The sequence below is a fragment of the Dromaius novaehollandiae genome, chromosome 7 (genome assembly GCF_036370855.1).
Source record: "Dromaius novaehollandiae isolate bDroNov1 chromosome 7, bDroNov1.hap1, whole genome shotgun sequence".
NCBI classification, from domain to species: domain Eukaryota; kingdom Metazoa; phylum Chordata; class Aves; order Casuariiformes; family Dromaiidae; genus Dromaius; species Dromaius novaehollandiae.
The window spans coordinates 6836118-6850230 of NC_088104.1; the positions used below are offsets into that span (position 1 = coordinate 6836118).

The 14113-nt window shown below is 39.7% G+C and overlaps 1 protein-coding gene across 2 annotated transcripts in view; it reads left to right on the forward strand.

Moving 5' to 3' along the window:
- Positions 1 to 14113, forward strand: part of LOC112997447 (von Willebrand factor D and EGF domain-containing protein-like) — a 186053-nt gene that overhangs the window by 30641 nt on the left and 141299 nt on the right. For both annotated transcript variants that reach the window (XM_026123472.2, XM_064514606.1), the window contains exon 2: positions 5864 to 6048. In XM_026123472.2, coding sequence (XP_025979257.2) covers positions 5864 to 6048 — 185 coding nt within the window. The remainder of the gene's footprint in view (positions 1 to 5863; positions 6049 to 14113) is intronic.

Sequence of the window (14113 nt, forward strand, 5' to 3'; positions counted from 1 at the left end):
TTCCCACACTGCTGCCTTGAACCGCACTTGGGCATTACATGAAGAAGTAATGCAAACCCCTAGAACTCGACAGGTTAAAGTCTGCCTTAAAATAATGGCATTTACTATAAATGCTACATTATCTGCATAACAAGAAGACACCTTATTTTCAAAATACTCTAATATCTAAGTGGAAGTGTTCAGCAGGAGACTGCTGGAAAATCATGCTCCTGGTTGACCTGATTTTTCTTCTTCTTAATTCTGCCTGTTATTCAGTACAAACAGTATCTCTGAAAAATGTTTTATTCTTTTCAGCTGCTGCTCTATCTCTTCCTAGGTCAAATCTTCTATAATTACATTCATTTTACACAATGGTTCATTTATCTCTATCAATTTCATTTTATGAACGAATTATGACTTGTTCAAGACCTGGCCATTATGAGTATGTGTTATTTATGCAATGTGCTTCATTACCATTTCAGTTCAGTAGGAGGTTCTTCTGCTTCTGAATTATCTGAAAATAGTTTTATTTATTAGCTATCAAGGTTTTTATAAAATTCTTATGCTTTACCTGCCAGAGGAGCGCACACAGTTCAAGCATTTTCATGCAGTGATCACATTCATATTCACAACAAATTCTGGTTCCTGAATATTTTCAGGAATAAAATTGCTCTCATCAGCATGGAGAATAATTGCATTAAAATGTTAGCAAATATTGATGAAATAAGGCGGTGACTTTTGTCTGTAATAAATTGTCAGACATTTTTCAGCTACAATACCTTATCTGCTAGTAGATTACTGTTCATCTGTAACTTCTAGCCACCAAAAGAAATCTCTAAATCTTATCAGACCAGGTTCTTTTACTCCTATTATGAACACATCCACGAACAGTTTGGAAACAATGTCTCTCTCCCAGCTCCTTCCCTCTTTTTCTGCCCATATTCTCTTTCAACGTACAGTAAATTATAATATTAGGAAACTGATGGCACTGACAGGCTCTGAAAGCCCCTGAAGCTTTCACCAGTGCTTTGCTACCCCAGTGAAATACAGCCACCGGGCATGGAAGTGGAGAGCCTCAGAAAGATTTCCTTCTCTCTCACAAACAGAAAGGGAAGAAAGCCAGCACAACCTTAGCCTGAAACTCACTTAGAGTTATGGCTTCATACCCTACGCATTTGAGACTGATTTTTAAAGATGAAAATGTATCATAATTTTCCTATGGAGAGAAATGCAAACATTCTGGAAAATGTTTTGTTCCACTATGGATCTTAGAATAAGAAACAAAAAGTAGAAATCTGAAAATTTGCCAAGGAGAGATTCCAAAATTTGGCCATCCATCATACCAATAAGAAAAATATATGTACATATGTAGATATATTTTTTAAGTTTCATATTTCAAAAGCTCCCTGGCCACCTATTCTCTTTGACGTTGGATTCAGCCACGCAAAAGGCCCAGGGGAAGCAGCAACTCGAAGGGAGACTCCAGCTGAGCTCCACGTTACGTGGGCGAGGACAGGGAGAAAGAAAGCTGCATCCTGGAGAGCTGCTTTCCCAATCACAGAACAATTATAGCACATCACCATACAGGGTATTGTTTAGTTTTATGTGGAAAAATCACTGAGTTTTCATTCATCCTCTATGCAAATACTATTCTGCAATCTGCCAACTATTTCCCAGAGCTTTAAAATGCCCTTTAAAAATAATGTGTGGCTAGCACTACTTTACCCAAAGCAAACACAGACCTCGGACTCACGGTCTATATTTCTTTCAGGGTTTTCTAGCTGCCATCACCTATTGATATTATTTGATTTGCAGCTGCTATTCAAAGCAAACAAACAAAATCTCAGCGCTTTCTAAACCTTTCCCTGAGTAATCCATTGATATTTACTGGGAGCAAGGATCACAGATAGAGTTCTGTCGTGCCCGTGCCAACCTGCCTCTACAAATAAAAGCAAATGTTGATCAAATGATTTCTGTTCAGGTTTTCAGCCTGCTGCCTCTCTTGTGGCCCCGGGGTGTCAGTGGGGATGGACAGGTCCCATGCGGGCGCAAGCTCCAGTGCCACGGCAGCATCTTCTCCAGTGAAGACCCTGCCAAAGACACAAATAAGTGGCTCAGCTTGTTGCAAAGAACCACAGCTTTAGCAACTAAATTGCAGGAAATAATAACCTTTTCTTTTTTCTCTGTATGAGCCACAGGTCTCCAATTATTTCATTTGAGCATAACGAGTCACCGCACATTAAAGTCGGGGGAATCTTGACCTCCGTGATATTAATGGAAATATCCCTATTGACTTCAACAGGGACAGATTTTCCCCACAGGACTTGCTTTATAACGCTGACAGAGTTATTCCAACATTGTTTTCACTTAGCGGCTGCAACAGGTATTGGTTTTGTTTGCTTTGAATGTGCCAGAAGGAAGCTATTCAGTGTCTCTTTTCAGCAAGTTGCTGCCACAGGGTTGTTGGCTTAAAAAAAATGCTTTAAGACCAGGCAAGCAAACAAATCACTGTGTCTTCTCAGCAGCACCTATACCAATGGGGATGGGGGTGCGAGAAGACCCTTTTCCCAGAGCACTCACGGGCAACCGGAGCCCCAGCAGTTCCTGGGCAATGTTAAATTCGAAAGACGCTCTGGGACGGAGAGGAACAACAGCTCTTCGCATGGCTCACATTCTTCCTGATTCAGATTTTTATTGTCATAATGTCAATGAGCGCTCAGCTCACCAAAAAGACACCATTTTTTTCATAACCCCTTCGAATGCAATTATACGAACAGAGCTGTGGGATTAAATAGCATGTATGGGTTTCTCATATGTAAAGAAATAAATATTTCCTTTTAAAGGCAATCTAGCTGGCACACAGCAGAACAACAACAGTTCAGTACAAGACATGGACATTGACTTTTAATGCTCCCCACAGGAGAGGGGACAATTGTTATATTGAGCACTTCATCACAGCACACCAACTTGACATCTGCATCTGACTTTGTCATCCATTAAAAATGATCGGGAAGGCTTCATCTGATTAAAGGATAGCTGCAGTCACTGCAACGTACAGGCAGGCATCGCTCAGGTGAACAAACACCAGGCTTGGAGTGTTTCTTCCTTTATTTTTTAAACAACATTTTCATAATATGGTCTGATTACAGTGAGATATTTATGTATTTTTGTGAGAAAGGCCATCGTAATTAACTTGCATCATGGCCTGCAATTTGCCTGTGAAAATTTGCAATGATTCTGTCATAAGACTGTAGTATGCATGACTTTACAAGGGAAACTCAAACATTCAGAGATTATACTGTCAATGGCTTGCTGCAAAATAGGAGCTAGCTTTTGCTCTAGCTTCCTCCTGCTCTGCACCAGTGCTACTCCAACGACTTTGGGGTGGTTTGCTCTGATTTGCGCGAGGGTGAGAAGAAGATCAGTCAGTGCAGCCCCAGGGGAGCCAGCAGCTGATCAGTTTGCCCTACCACCTCCTCAATGACAGTCTGCAAGCATAACCAAACCAACTAAAAGGTACATAAACATATTCTGACACTTAATTAAGAACAAAACACACATTCACAGGTTGGGGCTGCTTGGACAAGGGCTTCAGAGATATGCTCTTCAGGAAGGGAATTTTGTCCCAGACACCGTTAAATTTAATGAGCGAGCATCCCTCTCCTCACTAACCTGGCATGCCTCCCCTATTTGCTTCTCAGATTCTCTCCCTGCCCTTCTCAAATCCAACTGGCAGTGTTAAACATGGCTAATGTTGATATGCAAAACAGCATTTTCTAAACTACTGCAAACAAAAATATGTGAAGAGTGAAAAATAATTAGCCACATCTCAATTTCTAATATATTTGCATTGTTTAGACAGAGTAGTTAATCATTGGTAAGACCACAACATGCTGTGTGAATTGGGATTATTACTAATACATATTGAGCAGAAGGTTATTAATTACATTTAAATGAAGTATTTGATATTACTATTATTGAGAAACTAAATGTTATTAATTATATTAAAATGCTCTCACAGGATTCCTGTGGTAATGCTGTGCAGAGAGCCATATTTAAATTCCATTTACTTTTAGACTCTTTTGTCTCTTGTTCAGAAAGAAGGTACTTAGAGCAAGCAAAAGGCACCAAGAGCCAAAGTCCTATTCCTATTAACACTTCTGAAGCACTAAGTGATATTGAATGGGCCAGTGAGGGTCCAACTTTCATTAAGGTTTTTAAATATAGGGTAAAATTTTCATACGTGTAAAATATTTGGTCTGCTGAAATGGCATTTATTTCCTTTAGTTAGGAATCTGCCAAGGACAGTCTCCATGTGGTCCCCACTGCTGGGCACAAACCCCCAAAAAGGAGTTCTGAGGAAGTGGATCAGATACTAGATTTAATTAGTGTTGCAGTATTTCCAAGTCTTTCCTCTGTAAAATGGCTCTTACCTGTGGAAAAGAAAAGCTTTGGGTACTATTTTAAAAGGCAACTCCATTAATTCAGTTGAATTTTGCATTCAATTGAATTGCACAATCATTTTGATAGTTTTGTTCCCTGAAAATTGCAATAAAGGCTCTGTTACGCTACATTTTGTCCCCATTTGTCTTGTATACCATTGCCTTGCCTTTGGCACAATAAAAATAATCTTTAAAAATAGTGCCATAAGTGGATTGACTTTGACCTTCTGAGTATCTTGTCAATTAAACAAAAATGATAAATCTGCTTCAGAGTGCCACTGGCATAATATTAAAGCAGGGCTACAATCTGAAAAGTGACATTTGAAAAATGACATTTTGGGGGGCGGGTCTCATTCTTTGTCAATGGTTTCATATAAATATGGTCTATTTACAGTGCAAGAAGGTCATTTTGCTAACTGCCAGGCTTGCTCACAAAACCAGGCTGTGCAATTCCTGCTCAGTCCTCTCTGCCTCTTACATCACCATTAGCAATTAAAGATTCCTGCAGCAAGAAATTAGCCGACACTTTTGTTGCTGATCCATAAAGCAGACGAAGTCCAGTTTGCTCTCCATCTCTGACCGACCCTGCTGCAGTGTTAAGACAGTGAAAATGGCCTTTGCCTTATAGGGAAAGGGAGGAAACGGCTACGTTAAGCAAGAAAATGCCCCTTTTTTCTACCTAATCAGCTTTCTGATAACAAAAACTTCTAAAATAATCACTGTAGTATTCTATTACCTGATAACAGATATTGAATATTCTGTAAAGAATCAGGAGGCATACAAAAATAAACAGGGCAAGCATGTAAACAAACATACTTTTTGATTTAAACTGTGCAGTGCATATACAGTTGGTCTGATGAATTTGGCTTTATGGGTACAGGCCTTAGGTGAGTCTGACCTGGGGCCTGAATATTTTCAAGCCTTATTTCTGCAAACAAGAAGGTACTGCTTGCTTGTCTTTTACTGTGCCTTTTTTTTCTTTTCACCAATTCCTGTTATCATGATTTGTATAGATATATATGGAAAAAGAAATAAGAAATTATATCATTACTAAAAATACCCATATATACAGTGGTGTGAACTAAATAAAAAATGTATTTTTAACAATCACAAGACTTTGAAACCTCAAAGCATTTTTTAATTTTTGAGGAGAGATGCAGATGTTAATATCTAGAACTAGACAGATCAGATTCACGGGGTTAAGATTTCTACTTCTGGCTCAGATCTGATCAAAATCTAGATAAATAAAATCTTAATGTAGTCTGTCTTCCAATTTTTTATTTAGTTGTCCCAAATGCAATCTTTTCCCATTGTTTGCCTTGAAATATAGCCCAATCCCAAACTGAATCTGAGCATAAGCAACTCTACCCATCTTAAGCAGTTATTAACAGAATCAAACTGAAATACCTTCTTTAATCGTTGTCCTTTTTTACCCTCTTTAGCTCCCGAGTGCTCCCCGGAGGGCCACCGCGTCCTCCGCAACCCCTACCGCAGCACCAGGTTTGACTCGCTGGACCTGCAGCGAACGGCGATCCAGGACCTGGTTTGCGATCACTCCCTGCCCCACGGCTGGTACCGCTTCATGATCCACAACAGGCCTGCAGAAATGCCAACAAAATGTATAGAAGTCAGTAAAACTTAAGAATTAACCCTGGTGTGCTTGAATAAAACCTTTGATGTGATTTTCCTTTCCAGCCACCTCTATACAGTGATAACCAGCAGAGCATAAGTGGGATCGGTGACGGGCAATGGGAAAGTCACTTTTCCCCTGATAGTACTGTTGTACCCAAGTGCAAAAGCCAGAGGCCAGGATCCCTATGGACTAGGTACTATTCAAATACCAACCAAGATCTTTTCCAGCCCTAAAGAGATATACTTACTAATTTGTTATGTCAGTTAACTATTCCAAGCAATTCTGTCCCTGCCAGAATGGATTTCAGCTCTCTGGAAGGGATTCTCGGCTCTTTCCCCACTTAAAATAGTGTAAATTAGGACTATCTCCTCCCTAATGAAAGCAAAAGGGAAAAATCAGCATAAAGTAAGCACTTTAGTCATACAGGAGAAAAAGATAAAACTAAACCTGTCTTTTTAATTATTACAATTTACTGTATTATTTACAGTTCTGTAAATGTCCTACCTGCTTTATAGAAAAAAAAGCTCCATCACATAACAGTACTCTCTGAAAAAAAGACCAAAAATTACTTGTTTTTATGTCTGTTTAATATGTATGATGATAATGTTAAACTTAAAATCATCATTTTGCTAGACCAGTCTCAGACCCTAAGTAAAATCAGTGCCATATTAAATAGCCCAGCTGTAGCAAGTTAGAATAATTTCAAACACACTATTAAACAGAATGATTCATAAAATAATAAACTAATTCCTGTCAATGACTTTAAATATGAAACATTCAATCTAGAGTGCCAGCAAGTTTTATATTATGATATGTTAATCTAGCTGAAGAACCTTTATGAAATCAGCAAACAAGAGTTCACACCCATACTGAATGTGAACTTGTCACAATAGAAGTATATCTTCATAAACTCACAGTAAATGAAATGTTAAGGGATAATTGTCACTTCTGCAGGATTTCTAACTCTCTGCATACACAATCCATAAATTTAATTAATGTGAACAAATTGCCATGATCATTATTGAAAGATTCATTTCATGGCAGGTCATCCTTGAACAAACAACTCAATGTATTATGCATTTTACTTACACTGGTTGCTCTATGAGTATGCATATATTCTATAAAATTAATTTGTCATTGCATTTCAGCAATCTCTAGTATTTAGTAATGATCAACTGTATGAGGTTTCTTTCCAACAATACATGCTTTGTTTCCTTTAATCTCTTCTATGGAGTTTTTTATTCAGGTTTGTAGAGCTATATTCATCAGTTTAGTTTCTTATCTTGTAACATAACTCTTGCCATCGGTTTCTTCATTATCCTCTGAATGACAGTAAATCTCTGTTTCACTATGCTGATGAAGGATTACATCTGTTATATGTCACTACTGGAAGAATATGCTTCTTTTAGATCTTCACCTTCTAAATCTTCCTCTACATTTTCTCTCTTCCACTTAATTAAATCATTGTTTAATTTGGCTTTCCATTTAATTTGAGCAAAACCTCTGGAACAAAATAATTTAAATTAATAACTGCACAGCTTCCACTCTTTAATAAGCAGTTATTATTGGACGTTCCAATCTCTCGCTAGAATGAGATTTTTTAATTAAACAAGTGAAAGACAAAATCCTGAACAGAAGAAAAAAGAGACCACATAAAGTCAGACAATACAGCTAGAGAGTTAAAAAGTACACGACTAGTACCTTGTAGAATATATGCCTGGTGATACCCTGTTGATACTGGCTGGATGCAATTAGCTGCTTATCAATGGATAAGATTAACTTCTTAATTCAAAGTAATAGTAGGTAAGGATTCTTGCCACCCAATTGAGCTCAAAAGGGATTTAAACTAAAATGGAGATTTAGAGGTCCTGCCCAATCTGGGAGAGAATTACGGCAGGAGAAATGGCACATGCTGGGCGCTCATCAGGGAGGTGGACCCTTGAGATCTGGGTCTGTGTGGGAGCTGTTGGCTCTTTCAGATACACTTTCAAATCTTATATTCTGAATTTTGACAGAAAAAGCTCCATAATAAAAATGCAGCCACATCAGATTACTGTTTTGTAACCATATGAAGCACTTCATTTGAAAGAGAGCAGAATCAAGTCACATTCAGAAGTTACAAGAGCTTCAGTCTATGTCACGACTAAGAGACCCAGCAACTTTTGTCATGAAACTCAAATAGCAGCAGCTCTTAAGAATCTGGTTCTCATCCACTAATTGAACAAGCAAGTAAGAAACTGAGAGAAAAAGGAAAAAAAATCAAACTTTTTTGTCAAAGAAAGTGAAAACGTAAATTGTATTCCTGAATTATCTATCCCTTAAATCTAACTGCTGTCCATAAACTTTTTCCTCCGGTGGTAAAATACTTTTGATTGAAATAGCTTTCCAATTTAAGCATTGCCTGCTGAATATCCCTGGGGGGGGGGCGGGGGGGGGAAGAATGATCTTGACCTTCTTCCCTCTATTTCTTCCTCTCCTCTCCCTCTGTGCTCCCTAAGGAAGCAGAGCAATTACAGGATCCTGAGCATGCGCTCTTGGGCCACAGCCACATCCCCATCCAACAGCAAATTCTGGCAGAAAAGCAACACAAACTTGCAAATTCTGTATCCCCAGGTATCAAGGCTGCTGCCTACAGATCACAAACAATAGTTTGTTCTTCAAGAACTGCCAAATTCACTTTGGAAGGAAAAATCACAAAAGGAAGAAAGCATAGGGAAGCCTTTGCTAAGATGAAGGGACTACAATAAGAGCAAGACATGATGCACAGACATGGCCAGTTCTAGTAGGAAAATGACCTTCAGAGAAAGAACAAAAGTGACATGAAAATTAAAGCTCAACAGAAAATCTATTAAAAATACAGGGAAGAATTTAACGTTGAATAGTCAACATGGGAAAAACATCAGTTAGAAAAACAGGCTTCTGGATTAAAATAACATAGCACACAAACACACATACACAGCTGTATATACATATGTATATAAGGGCAAGCCACAGGAAAGGAACGAATACGGAAAAGAAATTAGAAGGTGCATCACCTGCTAATGGTATGGAAGATCTGCTCTACAGTCAGATAAAAGGTCAGTCTGAGGAGTAGAGAAGAGCAGTGCATGCTCATAGCTGCAGTGCAAATGCTCACTGGCAAGCAGGCCTTGCAGCCCTGGCTCATGGTGCGTAGCGAAGCCACAAACACAGCCAGAACTGTACTTCTTCCTTCTCCTCACTTACACATGGGTGAAAAAAGGAGAGATTTATACTCTGCAACCTTAAGGAAAAATGTCAATTAAGAATTTGATTATGCAAATAATAACTGGTTCTGGAGCCTGCAATAATGCTCTTGATACTTCATACATGAGCCATATTTGTTACTTCTCAAAGCAATGCTAATATTTTCAGCTTTGAGCACCCAATTGCAATAGCAAAGGATAAGCTAAAAAGAAAGGGATTAAAATCAGAATCACTACTAGAACAACTGTCACCATCAGACAATGGGCCTCAGAAAGGGAGGATCCTTGGGACCATATTCCTGGAGCAGAAAGATGAATACAGATGCTACCACGACAGCCACAGACATCACTGCACACCCACCGTGTAGGCGAGGCTGTTGGACTTGCTGCTATCCAGTTCTTCTGAACTGCCCAGATGTCAGCGTACCTCACCAGTCAGCAGGACTCCCATCATACCTGTCAATACAGATGGCCGATCTTTAGGTTTTAGCATTTGTGTATGTATACGTCTAAAATATGCATACTCCCTGGCCTGATAGGTACATATGGGGTGCACATTTACATGCATGTGCACACACAGGTGTATGTATACATGCACCTCACTGCATCACATCAGCACGGGTTCAAACTCTTACATCAGCCACCACCCGTGCTGGTTTCCTCCCCTTCTTGAGGGTAAAAGGGAACTAGTGGTTCACCTGGTGCTTCACTGGGGAACTGGCTTTGCCCGGCTCTGCAAGGCATGTGAACATGAGGTGGTTTCCCAGCTGGACACGTGCTTCTCTGCATTCTCATCTTCCACCCCATGACAACCAACTCCCAGCGCTGCCGACGGGAGACATGCGTCCATCCAGCTGCAGAGCGGCCCTGCCAGGCGGAGATCCTCCCCAGGCACGAGCGGGGACAGTGAGGGCTGAGCCCCACAGGGCATGAGGAAGACGAGAGAAGTAGATGAGGCCTGGAAAGAGCTTGCGAAGGTGTTCAGTTCTGTGATGTGCTGCCAGTTTGCAGCTTTTCTCTCCTCACTGTTCCTCTTCTCCAGATGTCTGATGGGGCCATGGGCTCCTGCCCATCCCACAGGGCTCCTGGACTTGCACTGGCACCTCCTGTCCTGAGAGCTCCTGGGGGCACGCTCTGAAGAAACGAGGCCAGGCTGGGGGATAAAACCCAACCCTGCCTAGGCTACAACACCTAGGACAACATCAAGTAAAACACAGAAACCAGGCTGGGCTTCACCAGCAACTCCTGGAACAACAGGGCCAGGAAATCAAGTTGGGCAAAGAGCTTTTATGGGAGTATTTTCTGTCAAGTCACTGCTGCAACTATCACTAGCATCTCCTAATCCGACTACTGCCCTCCATACTTCATTTTCCTGGAAAAAATAGAGACAAGTGAACTGAGCTGCAGTTTCTTTGAGGGACTCAAAGAAAAGAACAGCAGGCTTTAAAAGAAAGAACAGGCTTTAAAAGAAAAGAACAGCAGCCCATAACTGACATGGAGACAGAGGAGAGGACAAGAGCTGAAACGTCTGCTGGGGAGGGTGCCTTGCAGAATGATTAAAGCTCTCAAGGAGACACAGGTCCTCACAGCTTCAGGTGTGGGTTTCCATCAGGATTATGTGTTGGGGGGGCTGGGGCTGAGGTTGGTTTTTTTTTTCCTCTCCAGCTTGTATTCCCTGAGGAAACTGCTGGGGCAGGAGGCCACTTGGGGTTTATCAGAGCTGGTTAAGGAGAACAGCCCATGCACACAGTTGCTCAGTTGAGCTATTTGTTTAAAGGTGAAATGGCCCTTCTCCCTCACGTTGTCTTCATTGACTCGTTCTCTTGCTGGAGAAAGCACATTAGCCTGTATCGATGCTGTCGCCGCTCGTTTCCTCAGTTTCTCTGAGTGCAGCTGGCTTCTGTTGTGTCCCCGTTTCACTCTATGGCCCCCCACTGACTCACTTTATTTTCCAAAATCCTGCCCAAGTGCTTGGCAGGAGCAGGCTTACATGCACCAGCCCGGAGCTCCAGAGCTTGTCCTGCCCTGGAGCTTGTCTCTGGAGCCAAACGTGGTTGCCCAGAGAGAAGTGCAGGAGCAGGACAACTGTTAGCCCTCCTCACATTTCCAGTCTCCAGGTACCTGTGGCTCAGGGACTTCTGGAGTGAGACACGGGTTATCTGTGACTTTGAATGGCTTCCTTGCTCAAGAACCGGGCCGGTCACTATAATTTCTCAGCATCCACACTCCTGCAGCAAGTATTCCCACAGCTTACTAACACCTAACCCATTCTATGACGCTCCATTTTGGAAATACCTGGTAATAATACTTATGTATGGCTATTCACCAATACTACTTCCAATATGCTTTCTTAGAAATTTCATTTGCTAAATGAGCAAAACCATATCCAAATTTGTGTATGCTTTAAATTAATGTACAACAATGTATGTGGCACAAGAAGGAGATGTTACACAGTCAAAGCTGGTGTCTTCTCAACAGCTGCATCTTTAACATTATAAATTAACTTGCATGTATTAGTTTACTCTTTGGTGTATTAAATAAGGTCACATTAAAGGGTATCAAATCTAACCTGCCTATAATGCCTAATACTGTAGCCCCTGATGAAGAAGATTTACTTTTTCCCATGTTCAGTTTAATTTCCTCGTCTACTTGACCTTTTGTAGAAAATTTTATACTCAGAATCAAAATAAAATAGCTCAGCTGCATACTATTAATTTTTTATTTTGTTTCAATTTTTATTTTCCTCTGAATCCAGTCCTACTTGGATTTGCAATTTCTATATGAACTTAAAAGCAAGTGACACTTTCAAGGTATTATTTCATGTTTTCATCTGCAATTCTGTTTCTCGCATATATATGTGAATACTCTAACATCATAATGGTAGGTATGAAGAGGTTTTGTTTGTCTTATTTGTTTTTCAGACATACAAAAAATCTTCTATAAAAATTACAATTACAGTCTCTATTGTTCAGAAGCATATACTTAAAAGAAACACAAGACAGGCACCAGTTTAATCGCTACTATAGATATTCCTGACGTAAACTGATTTCTGTGGAGTTCAGTCCTAGATTGAAATAAAAAACCTTATTTACTTTAACTTACTACAAAGAAATTCAAAAAACTATGACAAAGTAAAGTTTTGAGTGGATAACAGATGCAAAATCACAATGCTTTAACTGCCAACCAACAATATACCAAAAAGCCTTCCATCTCCATCTAACTAAAACAATGCATTTCTCACATATGGTGCTACTTATTTTTAACAGCATAATTTCAGTGCAGTACCCAAGTGACAAGAACAATCAAGCTTGATTTCTTTGTGCAATTATAAAGAACCTTACAGTGTTCAATCAATCAAACTAGTTGAATGTCCAAACCTCTACTAAATGGAAGGAGACATCATTGGATTAAACAATAATGGTTTGTCCCATTGTAATTGGCAATGGGGGAATAAATTTAATTTTTTCATTTAGGTTTTCTGAACTGAATTATTTAAAAGATTAGTGGGTTCCTAATTATGACTCAGAAATACTTAATGAATTCTTACCTGCCACACAGAGGTGTTGTGAAGATTAATTAGGTAAGGTTTATAAAATGCTTTGAAGATTAAAAACACCACTTAATTATTATTGGATGAAGTACGAAAGGATACTGAGCACTGAAAACAGCCTGGCAACAGCCTAAAAAATCCTTTTTCTGTTAGAGAAGTTTTCTTTTGTGTAAGCTATGTCACTGCAAAATATCTAAGACAGATGCACTGTATAATCTAAATTTAGGGTTTACAGCAATATAGTTCAGTAACTAGTAATTAAATTGGACAGTTGCAAGTCCGACTGAACCTTTCAACTACACTAATCAAGTGCACCTGACCTGACATACAGAGGGTTAATCAAATGTCCATTGCAGCTCACAGCCTAGTACTCTGCTTAAAACTGTAAAAGGGGGACAGGATTTTCAGGGAAAGAGAAATTTTTTATTTGACCTACCAATACAGTCAGAAATAAATGAACAAACTTTTGGGCACACACATGGTTTCCAGTGTCACTTATTCTAGCTTAGTTTTCTTCCTGCTGTGTAGCTTCCATTTCAAGTGAAAAACACTGATATTTTCCATGCAACAGCAACAGTGCTGCTATGTAGTCTAAATTATGTAGATTGCATAAATAACCCCAGAAAACCCACAGTCCGCATCCCTCACTGCTGGCTTCTAAGAAGACTAATACCTGCCTGTGAGAGAGATTCGAAGTTCTCTCTTCTGTGAAGGCAGCTGTTTAATTCTTGTTCTCCATTTTAGAAATGCTACTGAATTATGGTGTGTGATTCCCACAGCTTTTTGCTATTCTTAGAGCAGCAATGACTGCAGTTATTGCAGGTAAATGCTGTATCTTAAATGCCAATCATTTGCTACCTCTGTATTCAATTTTCTGGTTACTCTCCCAAATGACTGCTGCAAAATCTAATGCTAATTATGCCACAGCTGGGACCTAAAAACTTTGGCTCTTTGAAACTTCTCCTTCCAGATTTTTTTCTCATTTTTGTCTTTCTGTTTTTATCTGTATTGCTGGCTGAATACATGAATATACATTTGCCCTTCCCTTCCCAGGTCTATCTTTCAATTCACAGAGGCCTAATGCAGCAAATCCTTTTGGCTAGCATGGGGCAACTTGCCTAAGATGGGCAGCATGCAGCTCAAAGCAGAAAATAAATGCATGTATATCATGAAGCTTCCAGGAAAATGGAACTCCTTGATTCGTACCACAATTCTTCCTTGGCCACTGTGTAATATTGTATCATAGTTTGTTAAAATAACTGATTTCTCAGTCTTCAGTTTGCTG